The sequence below is a fragment of the Chroicocephalus ridibundus genome, chromosome 8 (assembly GCF_963924245.1).
Source record: "Chroicocephalus ridibundus chromosome 8, bChrRid1.1, whole genome shotgun sequence".
NCBI lineage: Eukaryota > Metazoa > Chordata > Aves > Charadriiformes > Laridae > Chroicocephalus > Chroicocephalus ridibundus.
The window spans coordinates 10172780-10196397 of record NC_086291.1 but is presented as its reverse complement, the minus strand read 5'-3'; the positions used below and the strand labels follow the sequence as shown (position 1 = coordinate 10196397).

The window sequence follows — 23618 nt, the reverse complement described above, 5'->3', positions numbered from 1 at the left end:
CATCAGCCAAACCGTGTCCATCTTTCTGGGCAGATCAACTCTGCTTGTGGCCATACGAGGACAACCAAATCTGAGAAACTGCCCATCTGAATAGACCCCTGCAGCTCCCTGCTCCCCGTCTCTGCTGCTTGCTGCATCTTCAGTTTGAGAAACAAAGCTCCTCTAGGGCTGGATCCGGACGTTCGTTTCGGCTGTGTCGATACCGAACAGGGCAGGGATGCTGTGAATAACCAGCAAGGTGCAGCTTGCATTTATTTTGTAAGGCAGCTGCAGACTGAGTTCCTCTTCTCCCCACTCCCTCCCCTTCTCACCCCAGGAAGGTGCGGGGTGCAGGTTGTGTAGGTGCTGATGCCACCACCCTCGCACCACTGGTGGACTCAGGCTGGTCTCCAGGGTCAGACTCCAGCTTCTCCACAGCTCCAGCACAGAGAGGCCGTTGGAGGGCAGCAGTTTGATGCAGTTTTTCCTTACTGGCCCTATTTGTCAGACATTTCAGCCACCCGTCAGGGAACGTGCAAGCCACCTTGCAGCTCTGCTCATCCACCCTCAGCTTGTGGTCCCAGCAATCACAGAATCATAGAATCATAGAATTATAGGGTTGGAAGGGACCTCTGGAGATCATCTAGTCCAACTCCCTGCCACAGCAGGGTCACCCAGAGCAGGTTGCACAGGAACGCGTCCAGGCAGGTTTTGAATGTCTCCAGAGACGGAGACTCCACCACCTCTCCGGGCAGCCTGTGCCAGGACTCTGACACCCTCAAAGTAAAGAAGTTCCTCCTCATGTTTAGGTGGAACTTCCTATGCTCAAGTTTGTGCCCATTGCCTCTTGTCCTGTTGCCGGGCACCACTGAAAAGAGCCTGGCCCCATCCTCCTGACACCCACCCTTTAAGTATTTATAAGTGTTGATAAGGTCCCCCCTCAGCCGTCTTTTTTCCAGACTGAAGAGACCCAAATCCCTCAGCCTTTCTTCATCAGAGAGGTGTTCCAGTCCCCTAATCATCTTCGTAGCCCTTTGCTGCACCCTCTCCAGCAGTTCCCTGTCCCTCTTGAACCAGGGAGCCCACAACTGGACACAGCACTCCAGGTGCGGCCTCACCAAGGCAGAGTAGAGGGGGAGGATGACCTCCCTCAACCTGCTGGCCACACTCCTCTTGATGCACCCCAGGATGCCATTGGCCTTTTCGGCCACAAGGGCACACTGCTGGCAGCCCCTGGCCACAAAGACCCAGCCCAGTCTCCTTGGCGGTGGCTTGCAAAGGAAACTAGGAGGCACTTGAAGATGTCCCTGTGGCATCTCCTGGTTTGGGCATGGGGGAACAAGACCAGAGCAGAAGTTAGACCTGTTGAGGACCCACAGATGCTGCCCATTCCTGCCTCCATACAATGCCCTGCTTGGCCGCCCAGCCCTGTGTTTTGAGGCCATCACCCTCCTCACTGCCATGACCGAGCTGCTCGTTTGTTTTCCAGCAGTCCTCCTGACTGTTACGAACGGCCAAACCCCAACCACTTCCAGCGGAGACCTTTCCTGGGGAAACCACTCTGGGAAACATGCTCAGGAAAGAGAGGCAAATCTACTGCCGTTTTTTATGCAAAATAAAAGGATCATTATTCCAGGCAATTCTGACAATAATCGAGGTAACCTGAGCCAAACGCTTTAAAGTCTTTTCCCATGAAGAATGATGCTTAACCCAAGTTTGCAGTTTGAAGGACCAAAGCTTTTGGGGGAAGATCTCGCAGGACTGATGCATTGCGGAGCCATAACGCAGCGGCAACCAGGAGAAAATTCTTCCGCTTTTCAGCTTATCCAGGTCAAACGGGACAACCCAAACATCCCCCCCGCCTTCAAATGCTGGCAGTTTCTGGACAGCAGCGTGTTCAAGATAACCTCCTCTGCCAAGCCACCGCTAAACGGCTTTGAGAGCAGCAAAAAGCAGTGCGAGGAGCCGGGCAGCACCCGGTGACACAGATCTAATCGCCCGAGCATTTGCCCCAAATGTCTCCCTGCCAGACGGTGACATTTCTGCGCTGTCTCGGCTCTCTCCCTCCATCACCATGGCTACAGCAGCCGCCAATCCACGGGCGAGTCCTTCCAGGGTACCACCAAACCCTCTGGGAGATGCTACAAGAGCCAGCCCCTTTGGCAGGGAGACACTCCGGGGACCCTGGGACTGCCCGTAGCACCAAAAATTCCCCTTTTTCTTCTTTCCCTCCTCCTCTTTATTTTTTCTTTCTCTGTCTTTTTTTTTTTTTTTTTTTTCTTCTTTTTTGAAGCACAAACAATGGAGCTAAAAGGTTGGGTATCAGGCCGATAATCATGAATGACGTGTCGTTATTACACACCACACATTCATTATCTCCCACTCCAGCCATGTCACAGGCGGCTGGAGGAGGGCAGATAACGGGGTGCCTTCATGCAGATGGCTTATTATCAGGATGTTCCAGGAGGGGCTTTAAGACAGTTAGTGATGCTGTTTGCCAGTTAAAGATTAGAGACCCCAGAGAATAATTAACAATCCCAAAACCCAGTTTTTCTGCTGGATTCTTCTGCTTTCTCCCCCCTCCCCCGTCCTCTTTAATCTATTCACTCTGGCAGGTGTAATAAAGTGATAAGGACAGGCTCCGGGGATGTTTGTTTGGCTACTACGAGTGTATAAACCAACAATGGATGGTATTTTACTTCTGGCTTTCAGTGGCTTGAATTGAGACCAAAAACTTTGCAGCCCCCTTTGCCCACACACAGCCACCCCTACACGCCACGCTCCCAGCTCCCACCTGGGTGGCTGGGCTCCTTGCCTGGCCCGAAGGACCACGGTGGTGTGACAGACTCCCTTTTTGCTTCTAGAGGTCCAAATCGCATCGCTTGGGTGTCGAGGTACCCGGCGTAGAGAAGTAAACTCCAGGCTGCACTGCTCAGGGCCAGGGCTGGAGCTGGTGGTCCTTCCAGCAGCAGTTTACCTGCATATGGCGAGTCTTTAATTAAACCACCTTGGAATAATTCATGTATCCTCAGGACCAGGCAGTGCTGGCCCACCTTTGCCAGTAGTTTAACGCAGCTACGCACATTGGGCTGTGCGTGGACTTCCAAGGAACGAGGTAGGTGTCCACCTGCCCAAGATGCTCCAGGGTCGTGGTCACAGCTGGAGCAGAAACATCTTAAACCTCTGTGGCTGAATAGCCTTGCTAACCTCAGGGAGACTGGGGAAGCCTCAGGGTAAAGGTTGGCTTTCAACAAGATGCCCTGTTGTCTGGGGGTCCAAGGGATGAGTTGCACCCTCCTAGGCCACAAAGGAAAGCTGTGATACATCTTGTAACACAAAAAGAACATTCTGAATATCTTCTGCCCTAAAGGAGACCATCCAGTCCACAGCAGGTGCCAAGCCTGAATGCTTTCCTGTAGCCCAAGCTTCAGAGATACTGGCATTATGGAGTGAGGGGTAGGATGGAGTACCCACGGAGGTCCTTCACCTTCATCGTTGGGCTTGGGGTGACTTGTGGAGGACACGGTCACTCCCCATGTTGAGTGGAGAGAGGTGCTGGGGAGGATTTGGTCCCCAGGCAAGTTGGCTCAGGGCCCTTCAGAGAGGTCACCCAGGCTGTTGGAGGTGCCCATCACCTGGGGGCTATCAGGTACAGCCCTGGCTCTGGAGAGCATCCCCCAGCTCACAGGGTCAACGCGGTGGGTGCGAGCGCCACGACGCCAGAAGTTGCCTTCCCGATCACGCTCATCCTGCCAGGGAGGGAGAGACAGCATTGTGCTTTAAACAGCATCCCCGACCCTATCAGGGAGAGATGAGATATCCTAATTATGGCAGTACAGGCGAGGATCCGGGCTGTATCAGCCAGCACAGAAAGGTAAACAAGAAATATAACAATGGACCCTTAACACTCATTAGCTGTGTCAGATAATACCTCACTTTTCTCCCTTTGGGGCTTAAAATCTAATTAAGATTTTCCAACAATAAATTTCATTTATGCTTGCTCCCTTTTGTTCTTTTTAGGATCACAACGACAAGCATCCGCGAGCCGGCTGCACAGCTTGCGGGAAGGCAGCCCGCTTCGCACAGCCAGCCTTGGATCGTGCTTGACGGACAAGGGAAACTGAGGCAGGACGGCATCACGGACTGTGCGGAGGTGAGGTCCTCCCCGGGGAGGTAACACGGTGGCTCTTGCAAAAGCTGTTTTCCCCAGGAAAGTGAACTCTGAAGGGGCACTGTCTGGGTTAAGACCAAGCATCAAGGTTCCCTGGCTTGCCCAAAGCACGTAGCGGTAGAGCCCCATCCCTCTCCTTGCTTGGACCTAGGGCCGTGGGAGGGTCCCATTGGGAAAGGGACGCCGAGACCCACCAGGGTCACCTCCACTCCAAACCTGCACCCAGGCACTGCCGGGGGAACGTCTTGGACAAGCATCGTGTATTCTGGGTGTGCGCAGGGCAGGGAATAAACTCCCGCTGTTACTCATTATAAGGATGCCGTTTCTAACTCCTTTTGCAACCGAGAGGTAAAAATTAATGGGTTCCCGTCCTCTCGCCACACCCCCAGCCCGAGTGCTGACGCGGCGGGAACGTGCAATGACTAATCCTCCTTAAACCCTGCTGAGCGAAGCATTACCGCTGAACTCCGGGAGCTTGTTTTTTTCCAAACCCGCGTGACGTTTGGCGTCCGCAAGAAAAAAAACATGGGAGCAGCATCCATCAGGGAGATGAGCGGGGAGGTCCAGGACCCAGCCTGGGGCTGGCTCAGCCTCCAGCTGCCCCAGGGAAGGTGGTAGAAGGGGGGACCGGCTCTGTCGTGATGCTGGGGACGGCGGCCATCACTCCTCCGCACCCAAGGGCTTGACCCCTCTAACCCTTCTGCCTGTTTTCTTCTGTCCCCACGCAATTTCTCAACTGGAGCCGTGATTTCTCAATGCCGAGTCTTGAGGGCATTTTCAAAACGTTTGCCTAAGTGAGGCTCTCAAGGGAGATGCCTTTCAGGGTGGGTCTCTTACTGGAAGGCTCCTGTTTCACTCCTGTGCCCGAATTTTTGTGTCACCACCTGCTAGGAACACCAACAGCCTCAGCTGCAGGAAGTGAGACAGTGGATCGTGGCCGGTGGTGGCACCAGGGTTGAGCTCCAGCCCCTGGCTCCATCCCAGCGGGCTCCCGGCGGTGGGAAGTGGCTGAGCTCTCCATCAGGGCTGTCACAGCTTCACTTCAGGGAATACCCGGCAGGTTGCGGTGGTTTAGGAAAACTGGGCTTTTTGCAAGCCAGATGCCTGCACCGTGCTAGGCAGCACCTCCTCCAGGCTCAGGGCTTTTAAGGTCACCGGCTAAAGCAGGGGACCAGGGCACAGCCCTTGCAGCAGGAAAGCCCATTCAGGGTCGAAACACGCAGAGCAGGAGCTCTGCTAGTGAGGGGCAAAGCAGCACCTCTAGCCCCAACACCCAGCTGCCTGTTTCTGGCATCGCTGCCTCCAAACGGGCCTCCAAAGCACCTCCTGAAAGGAGACCAGGGCTCTCCCCAGACCCAAACCCACCACAGCTGCTGGTTCACAGCAGGGCTAACATTTCCTCTTGCCTCCACGCTCAGCAGAAAGCGAGAGCAAGGGGTGGCTGAGGTACCCAGTGTCCTTCTGCCATCTCCTCCCGCCACCTCCTTCCCTTTGTGTTTGCACAGCCCCAAGCACAGCAGAGCCCAAAACCACCCTGCTCCCCCCAAACCCAGGGGCTACCAAAAATGTCCCTCTCATAAATCCCCCATCCCATCCCTCCCAGTCCTGCTCCCCGGGTTGCCCTTGACTGCAGAACCCCTTAACCCTTTCCTTGCTGCTCAAGAGGAGGACCCTGCACGCTGCTTGGGTAACTGATGTCCCAGGGAAGGCCAGGCCATTACAGGTCTCTCATTTCAATCTGCAAATGCTGTGTCTTGGGAGTGCTCATTGCTCCCACGGTGATCCCAGCGCTGTCCCTACCAGGGCGAAAAACGAACCCTGGTTAATGAACAGCCCAGCAGGAGCAGGTTGCACCATGGCCAGTTGCCCCAGGGAGAGTCAGCACTGCCCGGAGCAGCCCCCAGACACATCCTGGCAATACCAGTAAGTGATTGCCATTCGCAGCCTCCAGCCCCAGGAATGATCCGCAGTTGGCTATGGGTCTGTGCCCTGTGACCAGCGGGATTCAGGGAGTGCTGCCTTTCACCCGTCAAGCAACACTGAGAAGCACTGGGTTGGTGCCGTGCCTCAGTTTCTCCATCTGGAGAATGGAGAGGAACGATGCTCACCTCCCCATACGGCCCCTCACGGCTCTGGGGGGGCCCAAATGCTGAGCAAAAAAAATGCTCCACCTTTTTGTCTCCCCTGTTGACACAGAGACACACAAAAAAGTGTTCTCGGCTTCATCCAAGTGAGGAAATAAGAGATGGATCCAACCCAGGAGGGATCACAGGGGAGATGGGGGTGCTGACCCCTGTCTAAGCACCCTTCCCACCCCAGCACCGCCTTCCCCGATGTCCCTCCCTGCCCAAATGCCTGAAGGCTGGGAGTGTTTCAAGAGGACGGAAAGTTCTTTGGGCGATTAGCAAAACAGCCCTCTCTGCTGTGGTATGGGCAACAATTCTCTTTATTGCTCACAGGGAAGATATGTACAGGGGAGAAGGTTTGTTCTGACATTCAAATGCATGGTGTAGGTTGTAAAAAGGAGGGTGAAATGGGGAGAAGGGTGGGCTTTTCACCAGCAGCTCCCTGGAGGGTGTCTGGTGATGTGGGGAGGTCCTGGGAACCCAGTGGGGATCCGTCCGTGTCTGGAGCAGGTCAGCATACCCCTGGGAGCAGGAACATCAACCTCGCCAACCAAGTGGGGTGACCGCTGGGCAGGAGAGGTGGCACCTCTAGACCTCTCCTGGGGACTGAAGCCCACATGGACATCGTCCCCCGAGGCAGAAGAGCGTATCCCACAGGCGGGAAGGGAAAAGATCAGGAGATGGTGGTGCCGTGGAGAGGTCGGGGACCCACCGCACACAGGGCATGCTGGTGCAGTGGATCCCTGTGAAAATGCCCATCGTAACAGTGGGAAGCAAAGTGAGAGGACGAAGGAGAGAGGACGGCCGGGGTGCCTGCTACATGGCAGTGGTGACCACCTTCTCCTCCAGCTCCAGGTTATTCTCATAGGCATGCTTGCTCTCTTTGGACCTGCGTTGGGAGGGAGAAACACAGAGGTTAGCTTGTCCCCAGCAAGACCAGCCTCCCTGAAGCCACCACCGGGGCCCTGCCCTTGCTGGTGCCAGCCGTGCATTGAGCGAGGGGCGAGGTGGGAAGGGCAGGAGGGATCCCCCTGCCAGGGTGAGAGCCAAGCACGGGGTGGGAATTGCTCTAATTTTTAGCAAGGACTCTTGACAGTCAGAATCTGCGTGGTGACCTATGGCCACTTTTGGTCGTTTCCCCTGCTTGAAATGAGTGATGTAGGATAAGAAAAACGTGGTGTAGCAGGTTGCAAGGTGATGGATGGACCATGGGGCCCAGCTGCAAGGATGGGACGAGACCAGGGAAGGGGGGCATACTCCCTCACCACCTTCTCCTTAGACCCTGAAGAGGATAAATGCCCCCAGACCAGGTACATGGGACATCTGAGACCCTGAGTGGGAGAAGCTGTGGCTCTACGTGTCCGAGCCATCCCAAGGGGGATGAAGCAGAGCCCAGGAGCCATGGGCAGGGGGTTCTGAGCAAGTCCTTCACCTGAAGTCGGCTGCAGGGGTTACGTATTTCCCTTCATGGCCATTGGACATGACAGCCTCCGGCTTGTCCTCGACACTCACCACCGTCTCGGCATTTTCCCTGGAGAGGGAGAAGAGAGGAGTTGAGACAACAATGGAGGGGTCGTACCAGGGAGCAGCTCGTGACGGTGACAGTGCAGAGAAAGGGACTGTTCCAATGCTACAGAGATAATAAGGGACCTGGACGTGTGATCCTGGCCTCAGACACCCCCTTCCCAGCAGGACAAGGGCGAGGAGATTGCAGCAGGTTTGCAGGGGCCGTGCCTGGACACCAAGTGCCAACCCCTGTCTCTGGAGCTGGTACTCCCAGCGCCGGGCTGGCAGTCAGCACCACTCATTTGTCAATACGTGGGATTGTTTTCTCCCGCTAACTGGTTTTTCCAGTCTTCTTCTATGTAATCTGTTGCAAAATAGTCTCCTACGGTCCCAACTGACACCGAGAGGAATTCCGAGGCTCTGCCGGCACCGCAGCCCCGGCACAGGAGGGTGCACACATGCATGTCCATGTGTGCAAAACTCTCGTTCCTCTTGGATGCGAGTCTGGATCGCTCGCAGAAGGAACCACGGGGCAGGGACCGGGTGTTCAACCTCAGCCGGAGCCTAAAAGCTCTGCTCTGGAGCAAGACCACGAGCCGAATATCCCTGGGAGGGTTTAGCCGTGGTGGGTGGGTGCAGGCCCACGCTGAGTGCACATCCCTGCCTCCTCCAGCGCTCTCCCAAGGGCGATTTGGGAGGCTTTTCCGAGGAACAGACTGGCATAAAACAGGCGGTGGCTTGGGCTGATAGCTGCTTGTCACAGTGACAGCGCGGAGCTGGCAGCGGTCCAGGCTGCCGAGCCTCGCTGACGGCTCTTCTGAAGAGAGGCCAGATTAATTAAAACAAGCCGCCATCCCCCCCTCAAGCCCTCCTCAGCATCCTCTGCCTCCAGGCTGGGAAGAGGCAGCGGGGCACGGGCAGAGGTGGGAAACACCATCCCTGCCTCCCGCTCCGTGGGCTGGGGGCTCCTCCAGTCTGAGGACAAAGGTTTCTCTTTGGGAAAACAAAGACTGCAGCTGCACATCAGGCCATATAAATATATATATTTTGTGTATATCTATATACATACACACATTGCATTATGCATTGGCCCTGAATGCATCCTAAAGGACCCTCTTTAAATGTATCTGAGGCAGAAGCAGACCCCAAGTCCCCACCTCCCCATCCTGGAGGGGCTGCAAGGGATGTGCAGATACAAGAAGACTCCAGCACCTTTGGGTGCAAATCCCAAAGCGCCCGTGCTGGTGCAGAGGAACCGGGAATCAGGCTATAGGGCACTATCGGTCTTCATCCCCTGTTGACTTTGGTCTCAGATTCAAGATCAAGTTACTGCAACTTAGCCAGTTAGCCTGGGTCAGCTGAGCAGGAACAGCCACCTGTGGCTTTGCTTGGCCAGCAGCAGGCAAGAGGTAGCCAGTCCCGCACAGCCTTTTTCTGATGAATTAGGCCACCTCATTTGCCTGTGCCGTGGGCTCCATGTGGAGAGCACTGCCATGGCTTGGCTACCTCCCTCTTCTCCCAGTTCTTCTCAGTGCCTTCTGCTGACTTGGCCCGGTCTGCTTTGCAGATGAAGCTGTTTGGGGCTTGTTTCCCCATGGATATAAGGCACCTGCGAATGGCACCCCCAAATCCATTGGAAACCAGGCTCAGGCCAGCCCCCCGAGATGCGTGCCGGCGTAAACCAGCCGTGATGATGCATCTCTCCTCTCTTTCTTGTGGTGGCATCTGAGTGCTCTTTTTGGGAGTGCCCCTGCACAGGGAGCAGTGGGGACGGACGGTGTACGCTCGCAGCTGGCAATAAGTAACAGGGAGCAGAGACCAGGACAGCAAGAAGAGGGCAGGGAGACCAGGACAGGGAGTCTTTGCTCTTCTTGCCGGGCAGCGATCACACTGTTCCCAGCCCTGGCATGGGGACGGAGATCGGCTGGAAGTGACCCGTGCAGAGGCAGCTAAGCCCAACCCGAAACAACCCCCGGGGCTCCCACACTTACACTTTCTTCTTACACCAGAACCTGTTGACCACGAAAACGATGGCCACCAGGACTAGGAACACAACCACTGCGATGACACCCTGCGACCACGGCTGGAGGCTGCCTCGGGCTGCAGAAGAATAAGGCGGCACGTGTTAGAAATACATCCTCAGGCTTTATCTGCCGAGCTTCTCCTGTCCAGCTCCACCAACGTCCAGCCAAGAGCTCAGTCCCGCAAAGCCAAGCAGACCACGTTGCTATTGATCCAGGCAGGCTTACCCAGGCGATAGCAGTGAAATAAAATGCAAATAACAGCAGTTTCACTGGCATTTGCATGTGGAGCGCGATGCCTTGCTGTTTTGGGGGCCCATATACACATACATACACATATGCAGTGGGGTGCAGATGACTCTGGGATGGGGGGACAAAGGGCTGGGGGACGTGGAGGGAGGGAGGGAGGATGTTTGCCCAAAGTGGCAGGGGAAGGAAGGCAGAGGGGTTTCAGCAAACTGTTCATTCTCCTTCCCCAGACGCCACAGATGTCATTTCTGGGTTATTTTCCAAATACTGCCTGGCAAAATAAGGACCCCACCACAGGGACAGTGTAAAATTTCGTTGTCACTCTCGCAGCAAACAGTTGCCCGCGTGGATTTCGGCAAAATGCACCATTCAACAAGTTTCCAGAGCAGCAAGCTGATTTACGACGGGAAATTGAAGGCTGAGGCGTTCAGAGCAACAGCCTCCAGCGCAAAGGCCAGGCGGGGCTGGCGGGGGGCCAGGCGGCTGGGGAGTCGGGGGGGGGGGACAGCCTCATGGATTTGTTTTTCTCAATCGAGACCTGAGCAGTGATGCGGCCACGGGTGGGAAGGCTGCGAGATGTATTCCTGGATGTGGGAGGAACTCAAGGGTAGGGCGATGAGAAGAAGAAACCTTGTCCCCGTCCTTGCCGGCATGGCTGCTCCTCGCCTCCCACCAGCTGCTGGGCAACGGAGCACTTAGACATAGTCAAACCCGTGCTTAAGTGTTGCCCTGAATATCAGCACCGAAAGGACACCTCATCCATGGGGACACAACCTCTTGGGATTTAATTAGTGATTTATAGAGGGGTAGCTTTTCCTCTTTCTGTCTGTCGAGATGCCAACCCTTGCACACAGGTGAGGTCCCTCTGTGCAGGTGGAGGATGCTCCCCGCCAGCCCCAGCATCAGCCTGGGACCACTGGGACCCAGCTCCTGCCGCCGGCGCCCCTCAGGCTGAGCTGCCCCAGGAGTGGTGCCTTGGTACTTCAGTCCAGCTCAGGAGCTCTACGCTAGCTTCACGTGTCTCACGGGAGATGAATCTCTGCTATAAACAGCAAATAATCTTTACTAGCGGCAATAAAGGTGGGTGGTGTGCTGCTCCGCATGTGCAAACTCCTCGACCGCTGCCAGCTCCATGCCGTCTCCGCTGCTGACAGCTCTCATCTCCTTCCTCTGGTTTTGGGGAGAGGGACTGTCCTTTGGTAAGACCTCCAGCTCCTCGCATCCTTACATCAAGAGGCTTTCATTTTAAAAAGCAAACAAACAAACAAATGAAACACCACGAAACCCAAAACAAAGTTCTTTTTTCCTCTTGGAAGTGGAACCAGCCTGGCCAGAGGACTCACCGCCTGTGCCAGTCCAAAAAAGCGATGGCACCCCGGAGCAAGTGGCCGAAAGAGCAGCCCCAAACAACAGCCTTCAGCCCCCCTGCCTCCCCCCAGAGACACTTGCCGTGTTTACTGCACGGTCGCGGGGCCAAAACTCAAGCAGGAGGAATTCAAGCGGAAATTCCCTCTTGTATCAGCGTGTTTTGGCTGAAATCCCATCGCATCGGCAGGCTGATGGTGGGGGTACGTTGGGGCGGTTGCAGTGGGGAAGAGCAGGACTTGGTGCCCTCCTGCCCTATGTGATGGGTAGGGATGCTCCTGCCCCTGCTGCCCACCACCCCTGTGGGTCCAGCCCCGAACGCACCTATTGCCTCCAGGCTGAGCTTTGGCTCGCTTTGCTCCCTCCCTCGCTCTGCCCTTGGCTGTTATCTCAGCCAGATTTATTTATTAGTTGTGGTTTATTTTTCCTGTCGGGGCCAGGGTTTCCAGCCTCAGCCTAGAAGGGGATGGTCAGGTCCCACCCCTCCGTGAGCTTTCTGCTGGGGATAAGGGAGTTCAAGGTCAACCAGGGAATGAAGTCAGTGATGACTGACAACGCCAAATTCGCATCTCGTGATCTTCAAGCAAAGGAGGCAAGGAGATAAGTGGTAGGAAATCTCCTCCGGAGCAGCCATACTCAGGAGGTACTGTGTGTTTTTGCAAGCAAAACCCCTCTCAGATGGCTGTTTCCACCAGATTTCAGAGCATCCAAAGACAAAAGGAAAAATACCAAACCAAATACCCTCTGGGGAGGGACTCTTTATCAGGGAGTGGAGTGATAGGACGAGGCGTAACGGTTTTAAACTGAAAGAGGGGAGATTTAGATTAGATATTAGGAAGAAATTCTTTACTGTGAGGGTGGTGAGGCACTGGAACAGGTTGCCCAGAGAAGCTGTGGATGCCCCATCCCTGGAGGTGTTCAAGGCCAGGCTGGATGGGGCTTTGAGCAGCCTGGTCTAGTGGGAGGTGTCCCTGCCCATGGCAGGGGGTTGGAACTGGATGATCTTTAAGGTCCCTTCTAAACCAAACCATTCCATGATTCTGTGATTCTAAAATCAAGAGGTTCTGGCTTTGAGAGACCATGTAGAACCTGCTGCAAAGGGAGATGAGGATGGCAGCGGGAACGGCAAATGCCTGCCCGTCAGGCTGAAATACCCCTGTGGGTGCAGGGAACTTGCACGGGCAGAAGAAAGGAGGAATGGGAACCAGGCGGAGGCAAGAGCTTGATAGCATCATCTTCTCAGGGAGTGAGTATGCGGATGGCAGCCCCCGGGGGCACCACCTGGCTGGAGGCTCACCGGAGCACTCCCTGCTGCCCTGACAAGAGGGATGGCCGAAAGGATGAGTCTTGCCTGTGGAAACAGGACCGTGTTCCTGGAAAAATGCTTTGCCAGGGATGTCCCTCCTGGGACAGCTTGTTCCTTGGGTTCTGCCACCTCCTCTGTGTTTCACCCCATGGCAATGGTAGGTTTTTCTCTCTCAAACAAGATCTTCTGAGCCAAACTAAGCAATGTGGGATCTGCACCCACAGCAGACATGCGTCCACACATCTGCAGCTACAAATGAGACCAAGCGGAGATGCCAATATAAGCCCTAGCGTGTGTTGTAACTCCATTTCCTTACTCAGCATCTGGTTTGAAAACACAAATCTGCTTTTTGATACGTCTTCCCCGAGTGCTTGGAAAGCATCGGCTGGTCCCTGTCTTTTCCCCTCTCCAAGGAAGCTGAGCCACGCTCTGAATCCTCATTAAAGGTTTCGGTTTTTTTTCTCTTTCCAGGCAACAGCAAAACTTTCAGTCCTGCTGACGGTGGAGACCCCAGCCTGTTAAATCCCCAGCAAGTTGATAAACAAATGCAGGAAGAGCGGTCGGGGCTGGGACATCAGAAGGAGAAAGGGGGAGGGAATTTTCCAGGACTTTGGCAGCATCAGATGAGTTTTAATTACTCCTAGTTATTTGTAGCATTTGACAAGTCCTTCCACAAATTTCCTAAAAATAATGCCCTGGTCATAGGAAGTTTATTAAGTGTTTGGGAAAGGAACAGGAGGGCAATTTGCAGAGGAAAATATTTGCTCCCTCACCTCAGCAATGATCAAAATTACAGATTAACAGGAAAAACTGTGAGCTCGGGGAGCGACCCAGCGCAATGCTTGCCCAGGGACAAGAGCGAGAAGAAAGGAAGAAAAAAGCCTTAAGAAAACAGGTTACTCATCTGGGTGCACAGTCCTGCCGGAGGTAAATCAGAGCTGCTTTATCCCCGCGTAAGCAAGAGAAATAAACCTTGGACGGCAGTTTCAGCCTTCGGCAAAACAGGTAGAAAGTCTCCATGTCCTGGCTCCGGCAAGACCTCCCACCCCACCGGACACCCACCCGTCCCCATCGCCCGCCGACGTGAAGCCAGAGCTGAAGCTCAGGCAGAAGCTGGGATGGTTTTTTTCCTCCTCTTAAGAGGCTTTTTCACAGTTGTCCCTTTTCCCCAAAGCCACCCCACCGAGCAGCTCCCACCTTCCCAGTGCTCGGCGCACCTTCCTGCCTTCCCCCTGCCTCAGTTTCCCTGGGATGTCAGGCAGCTGCCTGCACTTACCTTCCTGGCAGCAGGCAGGCTCCAGCGTCAGGAGCAGCCCCAGGAGGAGGAGGAGGAGGCGGCGGGCAGGCATGGCGGCAGGCAGGGCCACCGGCTCTCTCGGGGCGCGGAGGAGCAGCCGGGCGCCGCGCTCGGGCACGCCGCCCTCCCACAGGAATGAGCGCTCTGGTCAATTATCAAACGCATTAACGAGGGAGGCTAATGCTCACACCTGGTTATTCAAATCCTGCTGCGGGAAGGGGTGGAAGGAGGTGCCTCCTCTCTTTCTTCCGCGGAGGAGGCTGGTGGGGAATTTGGGGCACGGTGGTGGCTTGAACCTGACTGTCCCCTCAGGGCGTGGAAGGGGACTTGGCCACCAAATATTTGCATCGGCCCAGGAGGAAGAAATGAATTTTTCCAGCACAGCTGTGGCACTCGGGGAACGTCGCTGAACAGGACCTGGGTGTCCCCCGAGTCCCCCTCCCCGCAGCAGGAGGGACTGGGGGGGACCAGCCATGCCCCAGCTCTGACACCCCTTCCCACCCCACCGGAGCCCGCGTCCTGGGGATGCGGGGAGCTGCCCGGCACAGCTCCCACTTGCTTCCCTGCACTTTTCTTGTCAGCAAGTGTCATTAACAGCCCAGCAAAACACACTTGCGGCTTAAAAACATCAATTTAATAAAGCCGACTCGATGCCAAGTACTGCCTCCCACCTCCCACACCTTGTTTAATGGAGAGATGGTTCAACTGAGCAAACACGGCGTTCATTTTATTGAGACATCAGGGCTGTTTCCAACAGAAGAGGTAAAAACACCTGAAGACCCACGGCAGATAGCAAAGCTGGCCGGCCCTTCACATCAGCTGGGCGGATGCTGCAGGATGGGGAAGGCACACGGCAGGCTCGTAGGTCCCAAATGAAGCAGCTTCCCAGCCCGTGCCGGGTTTGGATGGCTGACAAACCCACCCCGCAGGAAGAATAAATGCTATTTGGCTTCACGGCTGCACAACTTCGGTTACTCCTGGAGGAAACTTTGAAATTGTGAGCCGGAGTGGCTTTGTCATCGCTCTTCTCCTCGTGTGTCGTAGCATCTCCGTAAGCCCAGCCCCGCAGAGCTGGCGAGCATCCCCCTCAGCAGCATCTGGGCTCCCAGGCTCTGGGCCTGGTGGTCCCCTCCGCAGGGACCCCACTGGCGCACCGGGTCCCCACCCAGGCACCCGCAAAGGACCCACGCTCAGGAACATGCGACACCCTCAGGAACACATACCCACCCGTGCAGGATTGCCCCCCTTCACCCCTCCTCTTTCCCCTGGACCTAGAATAATGTCATTTTTCCTGAAAATAAGCCGGAGATGGCTTGAGCTGCGCAAGACTGAAGGCCAGTTCCCAGCTCTCTCCCAGATTCATTTCCATGGCCAAATCCTCACCTGCAATGTGGGATAATCCCGTTGCCAACCCTGATAGTTTTTGCTTACGAACTCCTTGGGGCAGGGACTCTCCTGCTGCAACCAGCAAGGAAGTGGCACGACAGGGACCTGCCCATAACGAGGCCCTATAAAAACAATCTAGTCCTGTTACCGGGTAAAAAGAACGGCTTACGAAGAAATAAAAATGAGACTGAACTTTGCGTTCGCTGTGAATTGCTTCCACGTTATCTATCCAGGAAAGCAGGCAGAGCTTGCGATCTTTGCTGCCGGTTGTTGCTTGTCTCTTAGCAAAAACTCAGCAAAAAAACCTGGCTCTTTAGAGCAGAAGGCTTTATCAGCAGATCGGAAGTTCTAGAGAAGCCAGTCCTGCTGCTGCCCTTGGAAAATTCAAAGTCTGAGACGTCTCTCTGATGTTGCTACCCACCCCAGGTCACGCCTGGGGCTGCAGCAGGTTGCTCAGGGGGTTCCTTCTAGTCCTCCTCCACGTGTATGCCAGGTTGTCTTCCCACCCCGGGGCCCTGCCCAGCCCAGCTCTAGGGACTTAGGGTCGATTTTCTGAAGATAGTGATGTCTCGAGGATCCATCCGTATCCTACAGTGTGTTGAGGGGGTGTGTGACAGACCAGACCCCGAGATGAAGGCAGGGCTGCTGTGCCTTCCAGACAGGGGTCTTGCTGTCGGCTCCCTCCTGAGGAGAAACTAACACTTTACTATTGCACGTTCCCACAGTGCTAAGAAATTTAAGGAAATTTAATTCTTCTGGGCTTGCTGAGGAGGCCAGGGAATCGCTCGTTTGCTTATCTCAAAGCTCCCCTGTGCTCCAACTGTGCGTCTTCTTTAGCCCGTGGCGGCTATCAGGAAGGTATGTGCTATTGTGGCCAAAAGCACCTGTGGCACCTGCTTGGTTGCATATCTCATGGTCGAGCCCGGGGGGATGAGAAACAGCAAGTCACTGTAATGGCAGCGGCCTTGGTGCAGAGGCAAAGTGAGAAATTTCGGCAAACAAATAGCCACCCGGCTCGCCCTTTTGCAGTTCTGGCTGTGGCTTGGGACCCGAAGAGGTGAGAAGCTCAGCTTTTTTGCTGCAACATGCTGGAAATCTTGCTGTCTCTCACATCGACGCCTTCAGCATCGCCCAGTCGTGGTGAGGCAAAGCCCTACAGGTCCATTTTACAGGTGAGGGAAACTGAGGCACAGAAGGGGCAAGTCACCTTGGCGGCAGTGACTCAAACCCAAGCGCAGCCAGACCCAGCCCAGTTCTCTCCCAGGGACTCATGTGAGCGGCTGCCCGTACAACAGGTCACACAAAACAGGTCTTGGGATTTCAGGATTTACACTGATAACCTCCAAAAATTGGCATTTCCCCCTCCCCTCCCCCCCGCCAATAAATATGTCTTTTTTAGCCAAAATTAACTTTTGCTCACAGTGACGTTCCTGAGCCTAAAACATGTTCCTGGGTGATACGGCTCAGAGCACAGCAGCCAGTTCCTCTTCGAAAAACGTCGTGTGGCTCTGTGTTTTTATGGAGGTTATTTTTCTTTCTCCTTCACTTCCTTCCTTCCTCTCTTCTTCCTTCCCTCCTTCATCCCCTCCATCATCCCCTCCCTCTCTTTTGGAAAGAGCCATAAAAATAATGCAAATGGATGAGCGCAAGCCTGAACAGCCCCTAAAGGCAAGATTGTATTTTTCCTAGGGAAAAAAAAAAAAAGGTAATGTTGAATTTGCTGCATTTCAATAGTTGCTCCAAAAAGAAAAGAAAAAAAAAAAATAAACCACAAACCCAATTTTTAATTGCTTGTGTCTTTTAATATTTTCCATCAAAACCAAATATTCCTCGCTTGCCCCAGAATTCTCTCATTTCCCGTCGACATGGGCATTCAAATCCAGCCTGGGACGGATGCTGCGAGGGCAGAGCCAGGAGCTACCACTGTTATAAAAAGGGCATTTTCTCGACCCAGGCTGCCACTGTGGATAAACGGCAGCAGAAAAAGGCTTTTTGTCCATCACAGCTCTATGCCTTCACTTTCCCTCTTTAAAAATGCCTTTAAACTGCGATCTATTTTCTTATTTATGTGCCGATGAAAACCCCGATGTCAATGGTGTGACAATAGGGCACGGCCCCGCGCCGTCCCCATCCTCTCCCCCACCAGCCTGAGGTTCTGCTGGGCTGTTTTCTCCCCTCCTGTACACTCACATATGGCCAAGAAAAAAAAAAACACCACCTCTCGGCATTTTATTAGACATTTTATTAGACCATTCATGAGTCGCCCAGGGCTGATGCTAATTGCAAGCCTTGCATAAGCAGCTGGGAGCAGCGGGTGGCACGGCAGTGGCCGTGATCCCTCCTGGAGCCTTGTTTGGGGAGGGTGTGGATTTTGCCCTTCTCCTCCCAGGCATCCTGGATGCTCCGGCGGGGTCAGCCAGGACCGCTGCTGGCAGGGCACGCGCTGGGAGCTGGTACCCAGCAGCCCTCTGAGATGGGACACAGACGTGGCACCACCATTGGGCACCAGATAGGGCTTCTCCATTTTCCCTCAAGATCTGCTCAGTAGCATCACCACGTATTTCGTGGGACCCTCTGGATGATGTTTTTACACCGGTTGGTTTTTGGCACAGGTCCCTTGTCCAGCCGCCATCTGTGCAGGGGCCTGATGGGCGATGCTGCTGTTCCGTACGTCTAGGGGCAGCAATAGGCTCTCTCCCCTCTCCAGCTGCCCATTTGCACACAGTTGCCATGATTTGTCCCCTCTGAGCTCCTTGGTCCTCTGTCCGTGGCGTCAATGTCTGCCAGGGGTCTCACAGCACATTCACATCAGCCTCAGGTCCCCCAGCCTTGAGAAATTAAGCTGAGGAAACCCCCACCTGATCTGTCCCGCCGTGCCCTGGTCTGGGAGGAATCAAACTAAAAATCCCTGAAACGAGAAAAAAAGTCCACCCGCCTCCGGTCTGCCTTATTGCCGGGGAAAGAGCCTGCATCTGTGATTCCCCCTTGGCGTTCCTGACTGTTCGGAGGGCACATTGCATCCCTCATCGCCTCTGAGCGCAGGGAAAGTGCCACCGCATTGCTGGAGTGACAGATAGCCGCGATCCCGGCTCGTAGTGCTCAGAAAGGGAGAAGGGAGCTGACTTCGCTCTGGATATTCCCTCCTGCCCAGCAATATCGAATGGAATGAATAATTTACTATCCGATCATCTCTAATCTTTGTCCCATAAAATCAGCAGCAAGCTGGGAGGGTTTTTGAAGCCTCCAGCTGCATTCGCTGATAAGACATGAGGCAGGAAAGATTGGAAGCCCATAAAAATGATAATCTCAGGCTTCAGTGTAACTTGGTGGAAGGGTTTTCTCCAGTCCTTTCATTAAGGATGGATTTCATGATCTTCCTTAAATAACAACAAGCCTTCTCACGAGGAATCTCCCATCCGAAAACTGATTGCATCGTCATTAGGAAATAGGAGGCCCAGCAGCCAGAAAAAAAAATAATAGCTGGAGCACAGGTTAGCACAAGGGCCAAGTCCCTGCGGAGTGACCGGCACCTGCCTTTATGGGGTGGGAGAAAAGGGGGCGATCGGAGGCAATTTCCAAACGCAGAGCGAAGCTTTAGGCATCGGGGCTCTGCCTGGGAGAGCCGGGCACCGGCACCGTGCCGAGCTGCTGGCCACAAACCTGACCGTGAGCCCGGCTGTGGAGCAAAGCCCCATCGTCCTCGTCCCGGACCTCCTTGGCACAAAGAGAAACTTGGCGTCTCATTTCAGTCTGGTTTGGTACAGCATGCTCCTCTCCAGCCCCACATTCCTTGAGACTGGCTATTGCCTGGGAGAAGAAAGAAAAGGAAAAAACCCGACTCATCAACCATTTCCATGTGAATCTCAACCAAGATGGCCAAAAGGAGGAGAAGGGAAGAGTTGGCTGGCTTGGTGGGGGTGGATAGTTTCAGGAAATAATTATCCCAGAGGCCAGAAGAGGAGAAAATTAAAAGTGTAAACTATAATCAGATGTTAAGTTGCTTTTCTTCTGCTAATTGAAATAATGTTTTCTCTGCTACCCACCACTCTACCACTTTCAGATGCTAATCCCTATCAAACACGGACTTACAATTACAAATTCATAGGCATCTTTCCCAGGAGCAGAAATTGCTTTGCCCTGTAACCTCTAAGATGAGGTCTTAATAGGAATTCACGAGCAGTCGCTGGTAAAGCTTCATTAGCCGGAGAGAATAGACAAGGGCAAGTTGCGGTGCTCCCTAACCACTCTAGGGAAAAATTAATTTAAATTACTTTGTAAAGTAACAAGGCCAGATAATGTGTTTCTTTCTCGGATTATTGTTTTCTGACACCCTAATGCGCTCGTAGATTAGGATGCTTTGCCTGTCTTGATGGTGGTCCACGCTAAATTGTGGTTTATGGAGAGCAGAAGCTTTTGGAAGGGGAAACACTGACCCCTCCATCCAGCTCTGGATGGAGATGGGCTGAGGATCTGGCTGTTTCTCACCAGGTTGGGTTGCTTGGAGGCTGTTGGGTTGGCAGGTAGCGGCCACCTCCAGCACAACATCAACACAGCCTAGAAGACAAACCTGGCTATTGACGGTGACACTTCAGTGTTTCCCTGGTTGAAAACTGGTCGAAGGCGGTGGAAGGAATCCTGCTGATTTAGGGCATCTCCAGATTTGTTTCCTGGAGGCCAGATCCTGAGCAATGCTGAGCCCCCTGTTCCCAAGGACTGGACCAACATGGGAAACCTCTTCCAGAAGCCACCATCCCTCAGAAAAGTTACCGGTATGGGGTTGATTCCCAACCAGCTAAAACCTAAAATGCACTGAAATATGCTAAAAACCAAGCCTGCACCCCAAGGATGGGGGGGGGGGCTGTGATTTCTCCATCCCTCCAGCCCCTGCCGAGCCTCCCCAAAAGGAGCTGTACTTCTCTTCCCCTGGCACCAGGCTGGATGCTCTTCATGCTGGGCTTGCAATTTGGTGTAGTTTTATGGAGTTTTGCAGCAAGCCAAGCGAGGGACCGCGGGAAGATGTGGAGATAAGGGCTTGGCAAAGGGGCTGCGACTCTTCCCAGCGCCCCGGGCTCACAGCCGGACTTTGGTGGGCGCTGCCAGCGCCCGGCATTATTAACCTGAGACTTGTCACGCAGAATGGGCCAGTCTGCCTAAATCCTCGGGGGACGGGAGCATCATTCAACGAAGAGACAAAGAGTTCAAAGGGCCTTTCGTCAGCAAATAGCACTGATCATCTCAGCTGATTAAATAGGTTCCCAACCGATCTGGGAGTCCTAGGAGACCAAACCGAAGCTGGGAAGATTTATGGGGAGCTACCTGAATTGGAGAGGGAATATATTGATTTTATTCTTGGCTTCTGAAGGGGATCGCTGGGTTTTCTGAGAGCAAAGATGTGTCAGACAGAGAGATAGATAGGGAGGTTGATAAGGGATGGATGGATGGACTGACTCACGACCCATCTGATCATTTTCCTGTCCCCACTTACTCAAGGGAAGACAGAGAAACCTCATGGCACCCAGACCTACCTCCTGTCATTCTCCCATCCAAAACTGCAACGCTTAGAAATAGGATTATAAACCCCAAGCACGAGGTTTTGTATCACCACAGCTCCCGCAGTCACTTGAATTTCTTTCATCCCCATCAGCAACCCATTGCCCTCCAAGCTCTGACAAATTCTGTCACCTTTGCTGGTGACAAGCCCGGTGTTTTGACAGCTCCAAGCATGATTAAGGGCACCCTCGAGTCTTGCTTAACCTTACTGTCTCCCAACAGGCAGGAACCCAGCCTCCCGTGTTCATCAGCCTCCTGGAAAGCAGAGGAGCATCAGGGAAGGCTGTGTCCCATGAGGAGGACACCACTGCATGTCCCTCGGTGCAGGTAGAGAAGAGCCTGATCTCAGTAGGACCCCGCTGCTCAGCACCACCTGAAGAAGGTATTTTCCTTCCTCTAGAGCCCGCAGCCTTCCCGAGGCATGGGAAGGGTCCTGGGCAGAGCTGAGGAGCACCCCTAACTCAGGAGAACTGCCTGAGCATCCTTGAAGTGGGGTCCAACCTGCCACGGGGCATCAGCCCTATTTATTTCCACACTCATCATCAAAAGCACTATGTTTTCAGGTGGCATCCCTCTCCTCTTCCTTCTCATTCTCAGCACCGGAGCTTTTGCCTGGCATCCGAAGGGGGAAAAAAAAAAAAAAAAAAGAGAAAAAAAAAGAACGGGGCCATCAGCAGCGAGCGAAAGGCATCTAATAACCTCCACTTCTTTTCAAAGAGCTCCAGTTGTTGCTTTACAAGTGTACTCCAGCCCCGGCAAGTGCCAAACAAAAGCTCCCCTCTCCTCCTTGGCGCCTGTTAAACAGCCGTATTATTTCAGGGAGCTGCATCTGCTGGGTGGCAGCCGCGATTACCATAACACAGGGGCAGGATTTGGCCTGGATATGCTTCGCCCTCGATTCTGCAAGAGGCGAGAGCGTTTGGCTGCTTGAAAAATAAAATGAAAAATAAAGCGGGGGGGGGGGGGGCGGGGGGGGGAGGGGAAGGGGGGGTGCGCGGGGAACAAAATCAAATGTATGAAGGCACTTTTCTGGCTGCCACCCAAGCAAACAGATGCAGGTAGCGGTGGAGATGGGGAAAATCACGTCATCTTCTGCTCTGAGCAGCGGCTTCTGTTGCTGGGGAAGGGGCTGGGAGGGAGGTGGAAAAGCCGGAGGGGTTTCATGTGAGTCCAAGGGGTGAAAGGGGCATTTCTCAGGGTACACTGAAGTTAGGGGAGCTTTTTGGGAATCTTAACCTATTCCTGAAGCCTTAGAGGCTGCTGGCCCCTGGAGGATGCTCCTGCAGCCGAGATGAGTGCCGTGAGATGGGGACAGGGAGCCAGGGCTCCCATGGGAGGGACGGGATGGATAGGAAAGGGCTGAACAACACCGAGCGGTGCCATTGTGCCTCAGCGGCTGAGAACTGTCTGCCCCCAAATCCAGCCCTGAATAGATTTCGAGGACAAAAGGTGAAGACCCCTGAGAGATGCTTTTGCCTGGGATTGAGGAGAAGAGGCAGTTTCCAGGACTGGGCGGGCTGTGAATTAAAATGCAATAAATAGCAGGTCATTGGCACAACCACCAGTACTCCCACCGGGAAGTGCGAGACTTTGCAGGGTCATCTTGCCCCTGCCGAAATCCCAGGGGACTCGGCAACCTGCGCTCCCTCGGCAGAGCCAACAGGGAACCAGTGACCGTGAGCTTGGAGCCCATCGCCCCCATGTCCCAGGGAGTGTGGACCCATGGGGCAGCACCGAGGCCTCCAGGGCCAGGCTGAGCTGGGGGGAACACCAGCTGTCCTGAACTTTCACTATGCCCCAAAATACCAAAAAAGAAAAGAAGGAAAGAAGGGAAAACAAGGAAAGAAGGGAAGGGAAGGGAAGGGAAGGGAAGGGAAGGGAAGGGAAGGGAAGGGAAAAAGGAAAAGGAGAAAGGGGAAGGAGAAGAAGAAGAAAAACGGGGAAAAAGAAGAAAAACAGAAAAAAAGAAGGAAAACAAAAAGAAGAAAACAAAGAAGAAAAAGAATAAAAAGAAAAACAGAAAGAAGAAAGCAGAAAAAGAAAAATAAAGAAAAAAAGAAAAAGAAAAAGGAAAAGAAAAAGGAAAAGAAGAAGAAAAAGAAGAAGAAAAAGAAAAAGAAAAAGAAAAAAGAAAAAGAAAAAGAAAAAGAAAAAGAAAAAGAAAAAGAAAAAGAAAAAAAGAAGAAAAAGAAGAAAAAGAAAAAGAAAAAGAAAAAGAAAAAGAAAAAAAGAAGAAAAAGAAGAAGAAAAAGAAGAAGAAAAAGAAGAAGAAAAAGAAAAAGAAAAAGAAAAAGAAAAAAAGAAGAAAAAGAAGAAGAAAAAGAAGAAGAAAAAGAAGAAGAAAAAGAAAAAGAAAAAGAAAAAGAAAAAGAAAAAGAAAAAGAAAAAGAAAAAGAAAAAGAAAAAGAAAAAGAAAAAGAAAAAAGAAAAAGAAAAAGAAGAAGAAGAAAAAGAAAAAGAAAAAGAAAAAGAAAAAGAAAAAGAAAAAGAAAAAGAAAAAGAAAAAGAAAAAGAAAAAGAAAAAGAAAAAGAAGAAGAAGAAGAAAAAGAAAAAGAAAAAAGAAAAAGAAAAAGAAAAAGAAAAAGAAAAAAGAAAAAGAGAAAAAAAGAAAAAGGAAAAGGAACAAAGAAAAAGAAAAAGGAAAAGAAAAAAATAAGAAGA

General features: G+C 53.1%; 1 protein-coding gene across 1 annotated transcript; it reads right to left on the bottom strand.

Moving 5' to 3' along the window:
* Positions 1-6578: 6578 nt before the first annotated feature.
* Positions 6579-14181, bottom strand: PDZK1IP1 (PDZK1 interacting protein 1). The gene is made up of 4 exons (XM_063344980.1): positions 14000-14181; positions 9774-9882; positions 7709-7807; positions 6579-7165 (listed from the first exon to the last, which is right to left on the bottom strand). Exons 1-4 carry the CDS (start codon positions 14070-14072, stop codon positions 7093-7095), a joined length of 354 nt encoding a protein of 117 aa, XP_063201050.1. The 5' UTR covers positions 14073-14181; the 3' UTR covers positions 6579-7092.
* Between the last annotated feature and the right edge of the window lie 9437 nt (positions 14182-23618).